This window comes from Oryctolagus cuniculus, chromosome 3 (genome assembly GCF_051225735.1).
Source record: "Oryctolagus cuniculus isolate XC-2025 breed Fujian yellow rabbit chromosome 3, ASM5122573v1, whole genome shotgun sequence".
NCBI classification, from domain to species: domain Eukaryota; kingdom Metazoa; phylum Chordata; class Mammalia; order Lagomorpha; family Leporidae; genus Oryctolagus; species Oryctolagus cuniculus.
The window spans coordinates 26,982,272-27,005,386 of NC_142869.1; the positions used below are offsets into that span (position 1 = coordinate 26,982,272).

Sequence of the window (23,115 nt, forward strand, 5' to 3'; positions counted from 1 at the left end):
TCAGAGAACAACTTGGAGTCTTTTGTGGGGTTTTGTCTCCTTTACTCAGAGTGGCGGTGAGAAATGTACAAGCAGCAGCCAGTTGTCCCTGACTCTAGGGGGAGCGGGGCACAAGAGATATCTGCCTTTCTGTCTATGGCGCCAGTCGGATATACACACAGGGACATCTTTATATATCCACACATCCACCTAAAGTCACACATCTACCAGTAGCCACATATGTGTCCACATACATCCACAAGCATTTGCACATGACCATGCCCCCCACCCCTGTTGCTTATATAGGTTAACAGACAATAGTGCAAAAAAAAACATACAATAGGCCTACTCTGGAATCTCAGAACTCAAAAATTACCAGTGGAAGACTGAATATAAACTTTTCTTTCTCATGTGCAAAAATCCCAGGGAAGGATTCAGTGGGAGTGATTATGTTTCATCCAGTTAATAGTGATTAAAGCATTTTGATCTAATATTGTAGTTGGAGTAATCCAACTTACAGCCAAGGGGTAGAGGTTGTTATAACATGGAAGCAGATCAATTTTAAAATGTAGAACTGAGGGAAGGGCACTTCTTAGAAAAGGCGTGGGTCAGCAGATAATTCACGATGATATGCTAAATAATATATGGGGCTGGTCAGTTTTTTTCAGGTTGCAAGTCACAGTAATACATTTTAATTAACTACTAAAGATGTCTTATAAAGTACACAGGAAAGTGAAAAATACAGAGATCTAGCTCTGCCTTTGGGAGTCCAGTTAGAATTTCTTTCCCACATAAGGTAGAAAATGTTCCCTACTCTGATGTTCCTTTCTTATGATGACTCAGTTGACATGGAAAACAAATGAGAGTCGACATAGAAAGAGCAAATTCTTGACTCTGTCTCATGACTTCTGTTTTCTCAATCTGCTGGCTTGTTTACACAGGGTACCACCTTACTCTCTACAGCTCAAGGTCTTCTATCTAAATTATGTGAGCTCGATTCTGATTGGTAGACAATCACAATGAAATACAGGATGCTTCTGTGGATTAGAATTCTGGTGTTAGTTCATTTTAGAGTCTGCTGCTCAGCTACCCACGTTTGGCCAGATACCAATCATTATTTTAGTAAGAGCCAGGAAAATGGGCATCAAGGCAGAATGAGTATTAGAAGAAATTTGTGGGTGTGTTGAGTAATTTAATTAGTAGACACTATGTATGGCTGTCTAGTACCCACAACTATAACGCGGGGTGTTTTCTTAAACCAATGAATATTAATTGAAAAATTATTTTCCCAAGAATTTTTCTAGAAGCAATGAGTGAGAGCAGTGTATATATGAGAATTTCCACTAGAGAAGAGCTATAGAATTGGTGTTTGAGTAAAAGCTGTAACAATGTACACAAATAAAAAAAATCCAGGCCATTTATTTTTATTTCTTCATTTCTTGAGACATAATTAGAAATAAGAAGTCATATTTTTAAAAATATATATATAGAGATACTTTTCCAAAATCAAGAAATTTCTTATTTATGGTTTTGTCGCTTAAATTGTTATTCTAGGGACACAATGGAAATTTTAAGGAGTAGTGTTTATGAGAGATGTCTGGAGAGGGCCCAAGAGTCATCATGAGGAACTGAAGAGGACTTAAGGAAAAGTGTATGGGAAGGCATTGAATGAAAGAAAAAAGAGAGGGAGGTTGATAAAAATAGGAGTAAAGATAACCCCCAAAGGGCCATGTACACAGTTCTGCACAATCAGTTCCATTCTGGTTAGTCGCCATCATCTGCTCTAGGCTTGGTTTCTCCCTGCCCTAGGCTGCTTTTGGGTAAAAAAGCATGCTCAGCTTGTTTTGTCTCTTTGCTGGGCCTAGGAAAGAGAGAGAAGCTTTTTTTTGGGGGGGGGGGTGCGTAGGAAAGAGAAACTCCAGGCTTCTGCTCTTCCTATCTGTTCCAGGGAGATTCTTAAGGGACAGGGCTAGAGATAAAAGATGTGGGAGAGAAAAGGGAAGGTCCCAGTTGATGACAGAAGATACAGGGTGGTTTGATTTTTAAGTTCCCAGGTACTTTTTATTTATATATTTCCTATTTGTAGAGAAACCAAAAAAGGAAAATGATTAGTACGTAGTATGCCTGCGCAAATAGCAAACCCATAACCTACTAACCCCAGGAGATTTTGGCTCCTGTCCTGGGTAGTTTCAGAGCTGTAAGAGGTATGGGGTATGTACGTGGAGAGTCTCCAATTCCAGGATATAGTAATTAGATTCAGAAACCTCTCAGAGAATCCCAAAGCTACCAGTGACCCGGGGATTAGGGAGCCTAACTGGCAGAGAACACGGAAGTGTCTCCAGCTGCGTCTACTACTAGAATAAACCTCATCATTTGAGGTCCATTACATTCTGACATGGCCGCCTTAAATTCTTTCAGACCCAACAGTTCAGGCTTGGAACGTTTTTGAGCCCTTTAAAAGCAAATTAGCAGTTGGGCTAGAATGTGCCTAGAGAGAATGAACCCCAGACAAGTGGTCCAGAGAAAAGGCAGCATGGCCCATGAGAATCTGAAAGTCAATGATGTGGTTCTGCCAATGCAGATTTTTAGTTTGGTTCAGAGTCTTCCCGTTTGGCCGGGTGTAACTGGGGAAGGGGGATGATTACCGCGGAGGACGACCTGGTGTGCTGGGGCTACCAGTTACCGAACTCTCCTGTAAATTACCTTCTAAGCGTGGAGCATGACTGTTTTTTTTTTTTTTGGGGGGGGGGGAGGGTTTGCACATCCTTTTACTGAAGAAAGTTCTGTCTGTGGATGAGCACTGTGGGGCAATGGAGAAAAAAAAAAAATCTGTCCTCTAAGCATCCTAACGGTGGTCTGTCCCCTCGCGGGCCAGCTGTCCCGTCCTCCGCCGGGGCGGGAAGGAGAGTGTTTCGGTCCACGGATTCGGGTGAGCCCTTTAAATCCAGCCTCCCCGCCCCCACCTCCCCGTTGCCTCTCTCTGACAGGTGTTTTCCCAACTCTGGAGGCTGAGGATTTTGGGGAGTGGCTGAGCCAATAAGATCTCCCTTTTTGGGGGGGGGGAAGGGCGTGGCCAGCTGGGTCAGAGCAGGGGCGGGGTTTGTGCCGCTGAGCCGAGCTTGCCTGGTTGCGTGGAGGGTTGTTTTATCCCCCCCCCCCCCACCGTCCCCACCGCCCCCCACCTTTTTTTTATTTATTTCGGAGTCTTATTAATTTCTCTGTGGGGCTGCAGCTGGAGACCGCGGAGCGTTGGAAATGACGCTCGGAGCTTTAATTACCGCAGCCGCTGGACAAGTGTGAGGAAAGCTGACAGGAACAAGGACAGGATCGGGGGAGACGCCAGCAGCTCCCCCCGCCTCCCGATTTGGACTGGAGGTGCAAGGAAACTGAAAAGGGAGCCGAACATAGCCCGGCTTGGGGGGGGAGAGGCCGGAAACCTACCGCCTCTTTGCAATCAACTTTTTTTGGAAACCTTTCTCTCCCCTTCCTTTTTATTGTTGACCAACCAGTGAGAGAGAGAAAGTGAAGAGAGAGCGAGAGCGCGAAGCTCCCACGGGGAAAATAGCTGCACAGTCCGCCCGGAGCAGCCCGCGCCACCCGGGAGCGCTCCCCGGCGCGCTCCGCGACGCCCACTCCTCTACGGCCGGCCCGGCCCTGGGCCCGCGGGCGCGGACTCGGTCGCCCGCGCTGGGGAGCCGCTGGACCGCGCGCGCCGCGCCCGCCCCCTCGCGCCCCCACTCGCGTCGGACTGGGGGAATCTCCTCCGCGTGCCCGAAAGGGGCTATGCCAGTTGGACATGTAATTGTCAGCACGGGACCTGAGACTTCCAAAAAATGAAGCTGGCGACAGGACTGTGGGTCTGGGTGAGCCTTCTCGTGGCGGCGGGGACCGTCCAGCCCGGCGCTTCTCAGTCAGGTGGGTCGCGCTCCTTCTCGCGCTCCAGCAGTTGAACCTGTCGCCGCCGCCGCCGCCGGCTAGGCTGCCTCGGTGGCTCCCCTGCCGTCTTTGCCCACCCCGACCCCGGCTCGCCCCCAGGCGCGGAGGGACCCCTGGACTGGGGCCTCTGGCACCGGCTCCCGGTCACCCCTTTCTTTCTCCATCCTAAACTTACCCTGTGTGTATGTGCGCGGGCGCGCAAGTGTTTTATTTATCGTGAAAAATTACTCTGCACCCCATGACCCTTTCCCCCCCTCTCTCCTTAAGCCACCTTCTTTCTCCCTCGCGTGTTTTCCCTGTGCCTAAGCGGGCTCGCTGCTAGTCGCGCCTGTTGTTCGGACGCGGGAGACCCAGACCCTCAGCCAGAGGAGCCCTCCGGTCTCGGACTCTGTGCCCTCAAGGCAACAAGCCGCAAAGGAAGGCGCACCGCAGGAGCCTGGGCAGGGCTGGGGTCCCGGGGTGGTGCTGGCCGGGCTGCTCCGCAGCCCGCGGGCTGTGGAGCGTGCAGCTCCGAGAACCAGGCTGTGCACCTGTGTGTGCTCCCTGTGGCCGCTGCGCCCCCAGTCGCCCGAGGTTTGCGGGGTCAGGCACGACTGGAGCCCAGCCTGGGCAGCCTGGAGAGCGCGGCGGGCGGGCGTGCCTCGGCCCGGGCCTGGAACTGCCAGCCTCCTCGGCTGGCGTCCCGGAGTCCCTCGCCCCATTGACTCGAGGGGTGCTTGCTTGCATGCCTGTCCTATTAAAAAAAATTAAAAGAGGCTTGGCACGTTGAGCTAGGAGCCCGGCCTTCCCGTCGGTGGCTGTGTTTGGCTCCGGGAGGAGTTCTTCCTGTAGTTCAACTTGCTATTGGCCGGACTCCCTCCAACTTCTCTGTTTACTGCCCGGCCGGGCTGCGGAGCCTGCCGGTCGCGCGAATTGATTTAACCCGAGGCGGGCGCGGCGGCTGCGCTCCCGGGCGCGGTCAGTGTTTGCTGGAGAGCTTGAGCCCCAGGTACCTGGACAGGCAAAGGGCTAATTGACCCCGAGGGGCCGCGCAGGGGGCTGGCGCGCCGCAGCGGGCAGGGCTAATGACAGCAGCACCTGCAGGGACAGGGGAGCTCTAAGTTTCCAACACTGGGAGTTTCCTGGGGATGACCTGGGGACTGGAAAGGAATGAGGAGAACCGGTGTCTGACGCGGCCAAGGTGGGGGGTGGTGGTGGTGGTGGCCTCTGGAGAGCCCGGGGGAGATTTCCGGAGCCGTTTGGGGTTGCTGGCGAGAGCGTGGGAGGCAGCTTGAGGAGATAAAGCCCCTGGGAGTGGCGATAGGGCGAGCTTTAGGCCTCCGGAGGGTGTCCTCCTGACCTCGCCAAGAGAACGGCGGCTCGCGGTAGTTTCCCCGCTCCGCCCCCGCCTCCCCCTCGCTGCCTAGTAAATAACAAGTTCCAATCATGGAGCCTTTCAGAATGACCTTCGCCTGGCACATGTGCGCCGTTTGCACCCTCCCAATTACTCCGAAATTCTTCATGCATACCAGGTCCCGCGCTCCAGCCACCTCGGGAATTGCACCGTCTCGAGATTCCAAGCGGCCTCTTAGATACATCCCTTTTTATCTGCCTCCCCACTCCCAGTCCCTTCATATTTTCCCTCAATGGGTTGATTATGCACATTGACCCATTCAAAAACAGTTGCGACCGACAGGCAGGCTGAGGCGGGAGGAATTTCTAGGAGGCGACCTACTGGGGGCTGTCTGGTTCAGCCTCTGCCGCTGGAGGACCCGCTCCCGGTACGCAGCAATTTGGTATTAACTGTGCGGCGCGGGGCTGAGCTATTCCGAAAAGCCCTTTTCAGAATTTCTGCAAGGAATGTAATCCAAATTAGTTCTGCAGCTGTCCTCTTCCTCGTCTCAGGCGACACCAGCTCTTGCCCTCGCTCGTCTCTTCTCCTTTCCCTGGGCGAATTGTCAGACCCACAAGTGAGCCCATTTAGAGCGCGAGGATTAGCGTGCCATTGTTGTTCCGAGTGTGACTCTGTACTTGAAATTCTGGGGGCACAAAGGAGAGCCTCACTTGTTCAGAACACAAAGTGATCCAGATGAAAGGGCCGCACAAAGAAAAGCTCTTGGGTGCATCCCTGGTATAATTGCAACACTCATACTAAGGTGACCCACTGGAAACTGCAAACTCCCCTGGGGACTCCCCCCCCCCCCCTTTTGCCCCACCGCACCTGACAGGAAAAGTTCAGCTGGTTTGAATGCAGCGTTATTGTGAAAACAAGTGACTGGGTGTGAGTGAGGCTGTGTGTTTGTGGCTATGCATGTGTGTGGTTACGTGTTCTCAAGTAAATACGTATTGCGCGCCTCTCCTCTCTCGCGGTTAGCAGTCAGTAGCAGTTTGGAAGAGTTTGTTTTGGTCCAAATGAGAAATTAAGTGCGGATAAGTAAACTAAGCTGCCAGAGGGCGACAAGATGTTGAGTGAATTGCTTTTAGATGAAACAAATTAAGGAAACGAGGGAAGACAATCTGCTTCTCGCATTATTAGACACGCTTGGAGTTCAGGGGAAAGTGGCATATTTTGAAATGCTAATTTCTTAAGAAGCAGAAGGAATGCACCTTATTTACTGCTCTATGTGAACAGAATAAAAATATAGGGTGAAGGATTCTGGTGAATAGATCTTTAAGATATTTCTTAAAAATATTTATAATGTAAGGAGACCTGTTTTGTTCCCTCTTGAAAAAAAATCAGTTGTAAAGAGAATTTTCTAGTAATTCTGAAGGACGTCTCATTTCCAGTGATTCACTTTTTTTCTGAAATATTACAGCCAAGGACCCTATGAGCGGCAATTATGAAACCTTTGCCACCTAAAGGAATAATTCTGAAATTTCCATCTTCCTCATTTAATCAATAATTATCAACATTCCCCTTGTATTGAAATAAATTTTATAGTATTATATAGAAATATTGAAGTGGCACTTTCACATACCTTAATAGATATGTGATAAACAAGTTCAGTTCCCATTTCTTGTTTGCAAGTAACTTAGCCCCGCTTTTCATTCTGTAAAAGTACATGTCTTTCCTACATATTACAATATGTAATTATTTTTTGAAACTTAGCTTTTTTTACATTTGAGGAGAAAAATATTAATAGAACTTAGTTAAATAATGAAAGAAGTGTTAAATGCATTTTCAAGAAAGTGTTAGTATTCTTTCTTACATGTACTGCAAGCACACCCATAGGTGCACTGTTTCCCTTTTTTCTTTTAATTTTGAAATTCTTATATATGTAGAGTGGGGCATTTTTAGAGGAAGATTTTTTCTCATTATTTGTAAATAAATTAATAGACTTGTGTACTATTAACTGAAACTCACTTGAGAATAACTGAGTTCTTTTCTGGTGAAATGGAAGGACTCTGGTTGTGTCAGATTGCCTTTTTTTCTTTTTAACCTCAGCTACCTTTATGTATTTTAATTATGCATGCAGAGTAAGTCAAATTTTGTTGAAAATCAAGGTACTTACTGCTTTATATATATATTTTCATTTAGTCATTGGAAATCTGTCATGATTAAGAAATTACATTAGAATATTTACCAGGGCTTGCACTTCATGGAAGATTTATGTATTTTTTATTCTAACCCAAACACAGTAAGTTGGCATTGGCTAATTTTTAGAGTTTGCACTCATTTAATGGAAAATCATATTTCCTCCTGAAAGTGGATTCAAATATTTAGTATTCATGAGCTTTCATCATTTCAGTTCTTAAATAGAAGTACTATTTATCATCTGTCTTATGCATTCACCCTTTCCATTACTATAGATTCTTTCTTTACATCTTACTGTTTATTGAGTTTACACGTGTGAGTATATATTTTCTCTTCTACCACTAAGTGTATTCTTTTTCATGTGTGTTTTTCCCAGCAACCTGCCACTCAGCCACTGCAGGAGTCCTCTGAGCCAGTTTTCATTCTTTCTTTCTGATAAATCTGATATGGCTGGTTGGCTGGACAATCACAAGCCATTCCATTGCTCAGATTTATTCCTGAAAGAAAATAAAAAGGCATCGATCCAAGATCACTAGCACATCTCAAAAGCCCTGACTCCAAGGCCAAATCTTTCCACAGAGAAGTCCCTTCTTCCCTTTCCCTCTTCCTCATTTCCTTTCTTGACTAAGGAAGGAAGGTTGTCTACTGCCATTTAACAATGCTTGTGATGCAAGGAATTGTGCTTTTTCTAAGCAATCTTTGATGCTTGGTGATTCAAGCCACCTTGAGTCTAAACATCTATGTAAGGTATACATTTTTAGACAATAAATTGAATTAGGATGCCTTAAAGATTGCAGTGCTTTAAAGCAGTGTCATTTTTTTCATTATATTAAGGTAGGTATTAAGAAAACTTATCATGTATTTTAAAAATAACAATATGTTTTGGCTTTATTACAGTGTTCTGCTACTACTGAAAATCCATATGTAATCTCTAAGTGCCTAAAACGTAGGTGAAGCAAAGGATCAAAAAGGATATATTCTGTTACACCAAACTTGTTGGCATTTACTATGTTAGATTTCATCCTTTTGAGAGATACTGATTTACGGAGATGTAAATATTTACATTGAATTTAGCTTATACATGTTTAAGTCCAGAGCTGTACTATAGAAATTAATTACCAACCATATCTTGCTGTTATCTTTTACAGTGATCTACTGAGAATACTATGTAGGGTAGAATTTAATCATATTACCTACTTTTCTCCAGGTTATATCATTTTAGAGATGTTCTATTATATTAACATTTCACCATCTGGAACCAAATTGCATCTTCTATCTAATACTTTTTTTTTTTGAGGTACTATAAATATTGAACTGTCGAGTAAAACCTTGCTTTTCATGATTTCTGATATAGCAATTAACAGTTTATAATGAAAAGGATTCCTTTGATTTTCCTTTTTTAGAAAAAAATCCTAGATCATTATTTCCTAAAACTATAGCTCTTCATAAATTTGAAGACTTGAACTGCCTATTTTGTTGTTAAGTGTTAACTCAGGAAATAGCCATATGGTTAAAATCAGAATTTCTATATTCTAGGGACAGTTACTCCAGTCCCATGTCAATCCCTTGAGCAACTCACTTCATCTCTTGGGAGTTGGCTTATCTGCCTGGGGGTTTGGGGGTGGGGAGGGATGCAAGGAATGTACTGTTTCTCTACAGTATAACAGTTTTCTGAAAAATGACTTTAAAGTCTTCTGTAATAGCAAGATACATTCCAGTAAAAAGTTTATTGTTTTTGTATATGCAATTCAGATTGCATATGTAATTTAGAACATGTGCACATATGTTAGTAAACAAATAAACTTCTTAGCAGGCTATCGGTGACAGAAGAGAACCTGTCTAATGAAATAGAGATATGGACTCTATAGCATTTGTGTTTGAAAGCCATTTCCCCAAAAATATTGCTTTTCAGAATTGCTTGGGATCGCTTTAGATTTCATTGCATATGTTTATTTTTTGAGTTGTTGGTAATTCTGACACATTCATTAAAATGACCTATTTTCCATTGCTTTAATAATTCTTTATAGCCTCTTTCTTGTTTGTATATCTGTTTCCTAAACTGGTGCTTTCTGTTTGTACTTACTTATCAAGATGAAGAGAGCTATCTTACTTTTGCAGTACAGAGATAGAATATATGTGAGTTTTGGGGCCTAATTCTTAAAGAATAGCTGTGAGCATGTAGTAATTGTTTTATACTTATTTTCATTTTGAATCTGTATTTGTTCTGTAGTCCCATCACTTTGCACAACTCCAGGGGGCAGCAGCCACACAGAATTTAATAGGAATGGTTCATGCCTGAGCTGTGGGTAGCACAGCAGCAGCCCTGCTGTTGTGTGATGCTGGAGAATAAAACACTAAAATGAAAGTTAGAGATTCTGGTCCTGATACAATAATTTGCTGTGTGATCTTGGGTTAGATTCCTTGCCTGTGTCTCAATTTTTTCACCTGTATTAGTGTAGCTAAATGTGATATTTTATTAACATCATGAATGTTTTCAACAAATCAGAAGGAAAAGCTATGTTTAAGCTTTTTAGAAAAATGCATTTGTTTTTAAGCAGTGTAAATTTTTTTAAGTGTACCTTTGATTTTCAAGTGAATTCATATATGTAGCTCTGATATGTAAACATATTAGGAATCAAAGAAATAGCTGCTTTTGTTAAAGGTACGTTGAGCAGTCAGCTTTGTGGTCCCCTGAATTTCACCTTCCACTTCTCCTTCCTTTTCTTTCCACTTTCCCATCTATTCCTCTGTGCTGGCTTCACAGAAGTCTACACTGTTTGGAAAATACTGATGGAGTCCAGTCATCTCATTTTTAAAGTGAGAAACTTGGAGTACCAGTGATAAGTTAGTGGCAGCTTCTCACACCAGTGTCATTTACTGTAACACACAAACTACTTGAAAACTCAGACACTTAAATCAGGAAGAATACATTAATTAAAGTTCGTTGTTTTAAAAGAGAACTGCAAAAACTGAAGTGAAAAGAAATGGTGCTAATTATTGTGCTGTATAATACCTTTCAATGGGAAGTCCATGGGATTGTCATTGTCATCTTTATATTTAAGATGAATTCATTAATTGTAACTTATGGTATATGAAGTTTTAAGAAGTGAAGCAACTTTGTTAAGATAGTAGAAGGATCTTTTTACCTGATTTGGCCTATTCTGAATATAGGATTTTGACTCTAAAAGTCACAAAAGGAGCAGCCCACCTTAAGTCTCTGTATATCATAGTAATTTCTAGAATTTATACCTGTCACTTTATACAGATGACCAATCAGTAGAGAATGGTTATTTCTCCACTCTGAAATAAGTAGCATACATGTTTAAATAAAATAGATTGTAAAGGGTAAGCACTGGGTTCCTTATCACTAGTTAGTTGGTAGAGTCCCACAATCCGAGTGATATTCCAGACTTTTCCAGGTCCATCATCCAACCCAAGGTTCTTTACTGTATCCACTGTCTTTGCTGAGTCTCTCCCAACCCCACCTTTTTTTCTCCAGGCCCAGACAAAGATGTAGGTGTGTTCTTTGAACAAATGCATGAGTAAAACTAATTACTAAGTTATTATGCATTCATTGTTATGGCACGTTTCCCTGCCTTTAGAAGGCTTCTGCAGGCTGCTTCTTTGGGCCTTCATGACTGCAGTGTTGTTGATATAACCTTGACTTTGGTTGTGGGTGACTTCTCTCAAGCCCCTGAGCTTTCTTGGGCATGCTCAGCATTCTCGTGGGCCCTAGTGACAGAAGGGAGATTTGAAACTCATTTAGGAATTAGAAATGAAAATGGACCCTTGTAACAAAAGATTAACATAGACACTGTGGAACTTTCTATGAAACATCATTAAAAACTCTCCCTTGGGGTGTAGCTCAGCACGATTTCTGTCAATCACATTATTTCCAATATTGTGGGAGTTACCAAAGCATACTAAACACCAATAAGAATGCTCAAGACTCAGTTTCTGAATCCAGGAGTTAATCGGAATCAGGGTTATGTGAATATTTCTATTTATTTCACCTGGAATATAAAAGTATTTAAAGAAAAGAAAATGAATGGTGTAATAAGCATTTGTTTATTTTCCAAACAGATCAGACTTGTAAACAATCAGTTTCACCTGATAAGCTTTACGACTCTTCTGATATTATATCTGGTCCCACATTCACTGGTTCAAGTGGATATTGAAATATTAAGCCTTTAGGTTACAAGCAGGGATCATAAACCTGCTTTTTAAAAACATATCTGCTAGTCTTCTCTCTCCTGCTGAGGGTGTCTCTTGGCTGATAAAACATGGTGACAGATTATCTAAGTTCTGTGTCTGTATCTAGTATGGCTGCAGCTTGAGCAGTTAAGTTATGCAGTCCTCTGTTTCAGGATGGATCCCTATCACTAGCAGGGGTATACCTAATAGAGGTCATGGGTGACAGTGACTGTTTTGCTCTAGGCAAACTCTCCTTTTACTAAAATCTTTCTTTGTCAGTATTTGCTATTCTTCCCTGTAGGCTCAAAGAATATGAATTTCTTTCTATTGGGGCCTATGGGAGCCAAATAAAAATAAAACAGAATAATATTTCTTTTAGACATATACTTTTTTTTTTTTTTTTGGACAGGCAGCATTAGACAGTGAGAGAGAGAGAGAGAGACAGAGAAAAGTCTTCCCTCCGTTGGTTCACCCCCCAAATAGCTGCTACGGATGGCGCACTGCGCCGATCTGAAGCCAGGAGCCAGGTGCTTCCTCTTGGTCTCCCATGCGGGTGCAGGGCCCAAGCACCTGGGCCATCTTCCACTGCCTTCCCCGGCCACAGCAGGGAGCTGGACTGGAAGAGGAGCAACCGGGACAGAACCCGGCGCCCCAACCAGGACTAGAACCCCGGGGTGCCTCACCAGGACTAGAACCCTGGGGTGCCTCCGCAGGCGGAGGATTAGCCTATTGAGCCAGGGCGCCGGCATAGACATATACTTTTGGTTTGAAGAATTCCTTTAGTCATTTTGTCTGGAACTAGAACAATTAAATAAGTTTCTTTTAAGGAAAATTGACTGCATGGCTTATTAAAATTAAAAATTTCTGTGAAATCATGTAGTCCTTAAAAAGCCCAGAAGGGCTATTGCAAGATCCTCTCTATGGGTCTCGTCTTTCCACATGTTCATATCCCAAATCCTTCCTGTTGCCACCAGATGACCTTTTCTAAAATAATACTTTCATTATCTTTGTTTTTGTTCTGAAACCTTCAGTGATCACCACTGCAAAATTTAAAGCCTGCTAAAATACTCTTCAGTTTCCTTAATCCTGTTTTAGGATTTCTTAAGATATATTGTATCTAAGAACCAGGCTGACCTAGACAGAGTTCCCTGACCATGCTTGTTCATTGTGTTTACTTTTGCTGACCCCTTTCCCTGGAATTCTTGGCCCTTTTTTGTTGCCTCTGCCCCACCAAACTTTTGAATCTTTTCAAAATATTTATTTATTTATTGGAAATACAGTTACAAGAGAGAGATAGGAAGAGATAAAGATCTTCTACCTGCTGTTTCACTCCTCAAATGGCGGCAGTGGCCAGGGCTAGTTCAGACCTCAGTCAGGAGCCAGGAGCTTCTTTCAGGTCTTCCACATGGGTGCAAGGGCCCTAGTACTTGGGCCATGCTCCATTGCTTTCCTAGACACATTAGCAGGGAGCTGGATTGGGAGTGTAGCAGCCAGGACTTGATCCAGCGCCTATATGGGATGCCTAGGTCGCAGGTAAGCACTTTACCTGCCATGCCACAATGCTGGTGCCTGAACTTTTGAATCTTTTAAGCTTTAACTTTACAGTATACCTCCTCATTACATCTTCACTGACTACCCAGCCTACAGTCCTTGTCAATATCATTATTTAATCTAAAACATTCTGTAGTTTTATCTTTCTAAGTAGAAGAGGTTTTATTCCCCGCAGAGACTAATATGATACTACATACATAGTAAGTACTTTAAAAATATTTTTAATGAAAGAATAGCATGCATTTGCTGGAACAATTTTAAGCTCATTCATGAATGGTTATTATTTGTAATTAAACCATATAGTGCACAAAGTAAGTGTTCTAAAAACATAATTACAGAATTCTTAATAATAGATGTTAGGCATGTTTACCCTGGGAATTTCTTTGGTTGTTTTCTTGAGCTTCCTAGGGTATTTCTCCAAATGGGGTGTTTTCAACACTATACCATTTGTCCCTGTGCCCATTTTTAGAGTCTGCTCATACTATGCTACAAAGCATTTCAATTGATTTGATTTTGGCAAGCTAAATATATGTGAATACCATTCTTAAACATATAACTGTTTTATAGTCCACTGTTTTGATGTCTCATGGCCATTGTATTGCTATTTCTTACCCCCAATCTTAAAGTTTTAATCAGTTTAAGCGTTAAGTGTTGGCTGACGCACCAGTGTATTTCATGACCATGTAAGGAACTGAGGAGGTGCTATAAGAAGCTCAGGTTGCCAACTTTTCTGTTAAAGAAGGATAGGTGGGGCTAGTGAAACATAGTGTAAAAATGTTGGCCGGTGCCGCGGCTCACTAGGCTAATCCTCCGCCTTGCGGCGCCGGCACACCGGGTTCTAGTCCCGGTCGGGGCGCCGGATTCTGTCCCGGTTGCCCCTCTTCCAGGCCAGCTCTCTGCTGTGGCCAGGGAGTGCAGTGGAGGATGGCCCAAGTGCTTGGGCCCTGCACCCCATGGGAGACCAGGAGAAGTACCTGGCTCCTGCCATCGGATCAGCGCGGTGCGCCGGCCGTAGCGCGCTGGCCGCGGTGGCCATTGGAGGGTGAACCAACGGCAAAGGAAGACCTTTCTCTCTGTCTCTCTGTCTCTCTCACTGTCCACTCTGCCCGTCAAAAAAAAAAAAATGTTATTAAAGGATTTTACAAAATCTTGGGAGGAATATTTGCCCTCACAGATATGTAAACAAGTATTTCATGAAAAAAAGGATTCCAGGCAGAATCTGGTGTATTCTATCCCCAGGTATTTGCGACAATACAACTTTGTTACAGATAAAATTTCTCAGTGTGTTAAAGTGGATAACACAAGCTTACCACTTTGAAAGGACCATATAAAGGAAGCATTTGCAGCATAACTGAACTAAGAAGAGGTGATGGGGATTCTCTTAACTGCTGTTTTATATGATTCGTTCTGCATTCTGAAAGTTGGTGAGATGATTATAGTATTTATAATACTTATATTCTACTAAGGAAAATGCTCTTCTAAACACCTTTTCTAAAGTTAACAAATCTTAAACTCTCAATATTTCTAGGCACTAGGGTACACTAATTGTAAATTAATTTATAATTACCTGAAAGAGTTAATATAACTTTCAAAATTGACTGTAGAATAATCTGCTATTGAGAGAATTGGATACAGAGACATTAGCACATCTGACTGAAAATTTTTGAGTTTTCCTGATCTTTTTTCTTTAAGGATTTGTGAGAACATTTGGGTCAGAGATTATGGCTCCTATATTATAGATGAGGAAATTAAGCTGGCAAGTAGTATGTAAGAGTGGAGTCTAACTGGTTCTTTCTTGTGGTAAGGTGCGTTTCTGCCCTGTCCTGGGAGCCAGGTGGCTCTGTTTTTTTCTTTGCAGTCTCTTGCCTGCCTTCCTCACAGCACAGCAGCTAAGGATGCCTCTCAAAGACATGATATTCCATATGTCCCTGCTATGTGAGAGAGGGAAGCAGCTATTTTACTTTTCCTGTAGCCACATGAAGAAGTTTGTTAGATAAATCTGTTAGGAGTTCTGCTTTAGGTTACCCTGTATATACCCTCTTCCATTGTATTCTCCAGATTTCTTTCTGTGTATTGTGTATGTTAAGGAAACCATCATATAAGACCTATCTCCCTGAGGGAACTTTAAAGCAGGAATATATGCATTATTTTGGGACTTGCATTTATACAAATGGAGAAATCTTTTTGAAAACAGTATAGAAATAGAATTGCAAATTATATGCAGAGCCTTGGAAAGCATCAGTGCAGTAGAGAAGCTCTGAAGCAGAAGCTGTTTTAAAAACTTTATGGTAAATCTGTCTGTTGGAAAGTATTTCAAGAAGTAATATTAGCCTTCCTTTAACTGTAAATTCAGTGTGTCATTATATAATTTCTTTTTTTTTTTCTCCTATTGCATGGAGTGAGTGCCCATTATGAATGTAGGAGAATGCATTGCTTTGAGAAGCAAAGTGCTAAGTAGCGTAAGATCATATTGTAAAATATTTCAGTATATCTTTGGAAATAATGTACTATATAGAGATAATTTTCAGAATATTTTCTCTCCAGATATGGGTATGACTAATCCAGGTATACATCTACTTTCTGGACATCATATTTTTAAATGGTCATGTAATAGTGTCTCAGACAATTCTGTTTACTACAGTTAGATATAATTTAAAAGACTCTTGCTAGTATAAAAGCTATATTATTGAAAACCTGCATCTTGAAACAAAGCTCATTGGCTTTTCAGTCTTTTGCTATTACTGTGGAAAAATGTCTATCTTTGACTTTTACCCTGTGGCCCAGTTAAATGTGACCATTTAAACTACAGTAGAAATTGTTAGAAGTGAGTGAAACAACACATCCAAATTAGAATCAGTAGTCAGCACAGATCTTTGATGTTTTTACGTAATATATGAACATATTTAAGAAACAATAAAAGGACTAGTATTTCAAGTCACACTTTTACTATGTAAAAATTGCAGCTTAAAAGTTAATATTCCCAGTTGTTAACTTGAAATTAAGCAGCCCATTGTCCCTGGTGATATATCGAAACCTCTGAAAACGTGCTTGGAACTAATGGAAACTGAAGTGATTGGTATTCAGATATAATTCTTTAGTGGCCCTTTTCTTTCCTTCCTTTTAAGTACAGGATGAAAATTGAAAGTATAAAAAGATTCAAGATAAATTCAAATAGACAAAGCATTTTATGCAACTGTTGGTGAAAGGGGCACTCATGATTTTTTTCGGAGCTTATTCTGTTGCTTGTGGCCAGAATTAGCACACCATGAGCCAGGGAAAGAGATAAGACAAATAGAATGGCACGCAGCTAATTTTGTTTAGCAAATTTAGATCTAATACATGCTATTTCACTCCTACAAACTGAGTCAGTCACTGTTTGAAAGGTACAGATGAAGTTTGTCTCCTATGGTTTAACAGCTTTCACTCAATATTTATAGGCTACATAAAAATAAATTTCTGTAAGTACCATGTTTCTCACTGGCAGGATGAGCACTGTGAAAGTAGATTTATTAATGAGAAAAAAGGAAAAACAAAAACATTGCAATTGTTCCAGGTCTTCAGGAAATACAATATGTCAAACTATCCAAAATATCTTTTTTTCAAGGACATATATAGCGGGGTTTTGATATTCAAGGATTTTTACTACTAGAGAGTGAGTCAGAAATCCCATTATTTTATGATAATTTCATGATTTGAATCTGGTAGATGTAGGATCATATTCTGGAACAAGTCATTCATCTGCCATATGAGCCAACAGGACAGGATCCACTGTAATAACCAGTAAGTGGCTTAAAACAAAACAAAGCAAAACAAAACAGACAGGACCTCAAATATTGGACTCTGTGAAAAAGTGCTGTCATCTAAATGAATGCATTTTGTGAAATTTCTAAGTGAGGCTAACTTTTATAAGAAAATGGTCACAACATGATAGTGATGGAAATGTGATTTTAGAAAAAGTCAGGAATTTATTTTGGGAATATCTTTTTAAATTAATATATTTTAATTTAAACATAACAGATTATTTAATGTAGTTGATAGATACAATTCTAAGAATATAATGATGCTTCCCTTCTTTCCCTCCATCTTTGTCTTTTACTTCTCTCCTCTCTATCTCTCTACCAGTGTGTGTGTGTGTGTGTGTGTGTGTGTGTCTGTCTTGTCTTTTGATACTTTTCTAATTTTTTTCTAGCACACTGAATTACAGTATATCCAAAAACTTGTAATATTATTTATGTGTCTGCTAGAGCTTTGTCATGGTGCAAGACTAGATTCTCCATAATCAAACAGTATAGAAAATTATTCTCATATTCATGAATTGGTCATCTAATCATGTTTCTATCAAAGGTGTTTTTTTTTTTTTTTTTTAACAGATAGTTTCTGTTTTGATTAAGGTCTGTAGTAATTGTGTAAGTGTTGGTGGTACATGAAGGTTTTAAACTTGAAGACATGTTTGGTTTTATACTGAGTCAAGATCAGTAACACTTCCTATTCAAATATATGAAAAGATAATTTCACCATATATTTTTTATTTCTACTAGGAATGTGGAGACATACACTTTGCATTTTCAAAATCTCATAAATCCTTATGTAGAATGTGATAAGGTATAGTACATTACAAAGTATAACATTCAACCAATATATTTCTTGTGATTTTATTGATGTTAAAATACTGAAGTACATTCCTACCTAACTGGGTTTTCTAAGTCCTTTCCCCGTGACTGCTTCCTCAGATTAACCCTGAATAAAGAGTTAACATCTGGTAGAATAATGGACTTCAGACCTCTTCTCTTGCATTGCTGCAAATCACTCTGAGGACCCTCTGCCATTACAGCCAGTAAATATTTTCTATATTACCTGTACACATAATAAAAATTTGCCATAAGTATTTAAAATAACAGAAATATAAGGATACCTCAAGAAGTTCATGGAAAATGAAATTAAAATGTAAATTTATTTTGGTGGAAAAATTGAAATTCATATGTAGTTTCTTCATAACTGCATTTCTCATTAACCACTCTTGGAGAGAGAGAGAGAGAGAGAGAGAGAGAGAGAGAGAGAGAGATTGAGATTGAGATTTTCCATCTGCTGGTTCACTCTCCAAATGGTCACAATGGCCATGGCTAGACCAGATTGAAACCAGGAGCCAGGAGCTTCTTCTGGATCTCTCACGTGGGTGCAGGGGCTCAAGCACTTGGGCCATCTGGATACTTTTCTAGGCACATTAGCAGGGAGCAGAACTGGAAGTAGAACAGCCAAGACTTGAACTTATGCCCATATGGGATGCCTGTGCCACAGGTGACAGCTTTACTTGCTGCACTTAGCGCCAGCCCCAGGACTCAACATTTTGAGCCACTGCCTGCCACAGTGGGTAGCAGCAGGAAGATGGAAGGTAGAGTAGAGGTGGACCATGAACCCAGGTATCCATAGTGGCTTTTTAACCACTACACCAAATGCCTGCTACTCCGTGAACCTTTTTAAGTAACCTCATGTGAATAGAGTCCTACCAACTTTGCCAAAAATAAATAGTAGCTAATTTGAGCAGTGAATATTTCTGAATATTTAGGTATTTCACAGCATAGATGCTTCTTTTATATGACTTGGAGTTAAAACAGAAATAACTTAAACATGATAGGTTGTCATTGGTCATAAATTGAATTGGGCTAGGAGAAAATCATATGAGGCAAGCCGAAGGACCAAAATTAAGCAGATGTTATAAATTTTCCCGAAAGTGAGCATTGGTCCTGATGAGTCAATTGTGTATATAATTTGGGCTGCTGAGTAATCAACACTTGATTTTCTGAAGGTCGCCATCTATATGGTAATAACCATAGGACACACTCATAATACAATCAGAATTAATGATTTTCTGAACAAGCATTAGCTGTCACAGTTGTGTGTTTTAGATATCAGACTGTCCCCTGAGGGTACCATGCCTGCTTATCCAACTTATGTTGGATAAGCATAAAAGAATCCATTTTAAAACATTCTTATAAATTAAAATATATTGTGGCAGAAATGGTGACTATCATCTTAACTATGACACATTTGGTAACTTAGATTTGGACATGTTTTTAAAAATTCTGTATTCTTACAGAATAATGGCATCCCATTGCATTTGAAGAATGATTATAAGAAATAAGGAGATCCCAGGGATAGAATAGAAGAGCCTTGGGAAGGGCACATGGTAATGTCCTTAATAGCTGGAGGGCTGCTACATATAAGAGGGATTAGCGCTGTTCTGTGTAGCCTTGGAGAACAGAAACATTAACAGCTGTTTGAAGTTGTAAGGCATCACATTTCAGTTGAACACTATCAAGGAGTTTCTCATAGTTAGAGCTTCCCAGAGTTGGAATGGCCTGTCCTGGGAGGTAGTGAGTTCCTTCATGTGTGCAGTGGGAAGCTCTGATCTAACCTCCACTATGACAATAAAGAATAAATGAGGCAGCTGAGGAACAACTGGTCAGAAGTGGTGGGGTTGGGGGTTGGTTTTGTGTCCTTGAGAATCAGTCACAAGCATACCATGCTCAAGTATCCTATCCTAGCCTCTAAAAGAGATTAAATATGAATTCCATGTCACTGTGATGGATTCCCACCCATCTGATTTGTCACTGTACTACCTAGCATTCTTAGGTGGGATATTTGTGAAGGAATTTTGGTATTTGATTCTCTTATATGTAAAATAAATTGCTCTTGTTTTTTTTTTCTCAGCAGTCTTTCTGTTAGACTTCGATACTATGTACTATCACCAATTAATCATTCTCAGTTAAAATAAACATGGTACAGAATTGAAGCCTTCAAATTTAACACCCACACCTGCACACACATACATGTATACACATGCACACTTTGGTGTACTCCAGGGTTTATGCCAGCAAGTATTTATAAGACTGGTTCTAACTAAACTGCAGGGTTACATTTACAAGAAGATGGGGATATAGTTAGGCACAGCATGAAGTTAGCAAACTGAACCTGCAGTTGTGGTTGGAGCATAAAGTGTTGAAAAATAGCAGCAAAAGAGAAGCACTTTCCTAAGTACACTGAAAATCAAAAGGAGAAAACAAAGATAAAGGTACATGTATATACTTCACTTATTACAAATAAAGTTGACCTTTATTTTAGACATATTTTACTCCAAAGTCTTTGATGTTTAAATATCTTTTACTGCCACTTTTAGATTATTTATTTTCATATTATTTGAAAAGCAGAGAGACAGACAGAGGATGGTTCACTCTCTAACCAGCTCTAACAGCCAGGTCTGATTCAGGCCAGTGCAGGATCCTAGAACTCAATCGGGGTCTCCCATGTGAGTGGCAGGAAGCCATCTACTTTAGCCATTGTCTGCTACTTCTCAGAGTGTGCAGTTCTAGGAAGCTGGAATAAGAAATGGAGCCAATAATTAAGCCCAGGCAATTTGATATGGAATATGAACTTCCCAAGCAGCATCTTAACCAGTGCACCAGTTGCCTGCCCACTACCACTTTCATTTGAACAATTATTATTTGAGAGACAGAAATATAGAGAGCAAAAGCTCCCATCTATTGGTTTACTTCTGAGATTCCTGCAGTGGTTGGGGCTGGACCACGGTCAGGGCTGAGGTCAGGGCAGAGCTGAGGGGGAACTCAATCCAGGTCTCCCACATTGGTGACCACCACCACTGCCTACCAGAGTCCACATTAGCAGGATACTAGAATCAGGAGCTGGATGCAGGTATTGAACCCAGAGAATGGTGGGAAGAATTACTATGTTTCTAAAGTGGTAGTTATGAAATGAATGCAAAATAAATAAATAAATAAATAGAAGCAGACTATCTAGAACTTGAACCAGGCACTCAGATATGGGGTGCTGGTGTTCAAGGAGTAATGTAATTGCTTTACCAAAAGCATAACCTACTTTTCACAATTTAATGTGCTTGCCATAGATTGTATAAACTTCTATATAAACCACAAGCTAATTCTTCAATGATAAAACCCAATAAATCTTAATATCTAACATTTATTAAAGTCTTGTTATATTAGGAAGTGCCTTAAGCACCTCTCATCTGATCTGAGCAACATACTCTAGTGCCATAATTTGACAGACAAGAAAACAGAAGCTTAGGGATTAATAGCTTGTCAGATGACACATACCTATGCAGGTGATGAATCAGTGATTCTTGCTATTAATTTCACATGGTCCAAATATCAATATTTATTGTATGTAAAATAAACTAAATCCCTTAAAAAGTATGCTATCAACATAGATGAATTTATTATCTCTTTTACACCATTAATAATTACTTGATCTCCATAAAAACAACATATAACTGGATGTATTTATGAATATGCAAAATATGGGGATGAATAAGAACAATAATATGATATTCTGTTTTTATATTATGGTTTCAGAATATTACTAATGTTATTTGAAATGTTACTCTATTTGAAGAGTAATTATTTTGGTCTATTTAAAAATTGATAACTTGAAGTAAAATATTGCAAAGAGTGAAGCAGAGGTAACATAAAGAGACTTCCGGTTTGAACACTAACCATGTGACTGTGCATTAGTTAATCTAATATAAGATGTTTTAAGGTGAATCTTTATTAATTTATTTGTATGTGAGAGAAAGAGATTGATCGATTAATTTCCCATCTAATGGTTACTCCTCACATGCCTGTAATAGACAGGGCTGAACTAAGCTGAATCCAGAACTGGGAACTCAGTACAGGTCCTGCACATGGTTGACAGGGACCCAATTACTTGAGGCACCACGTGCTGTCTCCTGGATGCACATTAGCAGGAAACTGGAACCTAGAATGGTTTCTCAAACCCAAGTACTCTGATGGAATGTGGATATCTCAGGTGACGTCTTAACCACTACACCAGTCACCCATCCCTAACGCTTTTAAGCTTCCAATTTGTCATTTACAATGGAATCTAAAGCTATTATGACCTCCACAGTTGTAAGGATTAAATGAGGTAATCCATATCAAGTACTATAAAGTATTGCTCAGTAAATGTTAGTATATTATGTAATGCTATAGTAATAGTACTACTATGATAACTAAGACCGTTTAAAGCCAAAGAATTAAGTATAATGAATTGAAAGTTACAAAATGTTAAATATGAGAAGATCATGAATTTTTCCATTTCTCATAATTTGAACTTGAATTCAAAACTCATGAGGTATTAATGGTTTGCAGAATAGTTGTATATATGGACTGGAATGAGCACTGTAAGTAGACCTGGGGAAGAATCTGGCTCTCTCTGAGGGGCAGTTTTCTCAAATCATTTTTCCTTCATATTCTGTTTTTATAGTTTTGGTATTAAAAAAAAGAGCTTAGAGAGACAGTTTTGTTCCAAAGATTTATGTTTACCTGGCAAACTCAGATCCTCTGTCCTTTCATCCTTATTGTTTTTTAAAGTGCCTTCAAGAGAAAATGGCTTTTAATCAAATTCATGAGATGACTTTTTATGTTACACTTTATAGGCATTTAAACTTTTCAAGATAGGACACAACTAATGTAATGTATGACTGAAAGTATTTTTGGAAAATTTCTGCATGCTAGAGTAGACTTCTTAAGATCTGTATAAAAATACTGAACAAATTTTGTCAAATAGAAGATATCTAGTAAATTATTGTATCAAATGCTTTTGCTAAAGTATAACTGTTTTAGAGCCTAATTAGTTATATTTAGATATATATGGAGTCAGCTAAAAGATACACATCATAAAGTTTTTGATTCACAGACATATATTGAAAATGCACATTTGTTTATTTGAACTGGCATACCTTAAAACCTTTCATTATAAAAAGCATTACTGGGCTGGCACCGTGGCTCACTTGGTTAATCCTCTGCCTGCAGTGCCAGCATCCCATTTGGGCGCCGGGTTCTAGTCCTGGTTGCTCCTCTTCCAGTCCAGCTCTCTGCTGTGGTCCGGGAGGGCAGTGGAGGATGGCCCAA

General features: G+C 40.7%; 1 protein-coding gene across 4 annotated transcripts in view; it reads left to right on the top strand.

Annotated features, from left to right (window-relative positions):
* Positions 1 to 3,680: 3,680 nt before the first annotated feature.
* ERBB4 (erb-b2 receptor tyrosine kinase 4) overlaps positions 3,681 to 23,115 on the top strand; it is a 1,252,881-nt gene continuing 1,233,446 nt past the window's right edge. For all 4 annotated transcript variants that reach the window (XM_017343079.4, XM_008259104.5, XM_051849159.3 and 1 more), the window contains exon 1: positions 3,681 to 3,894. In XM_017343079.4, coding sequence (XP_017198568.1) covers positions 3,813 to 3,894 — 82 coding nt within the window. In that variant the 5' untranslated portion in view covers positions 3,681 to 3,812. The remainder of the gene's footprint in view (positions 3,895 to 23,115) is intronic.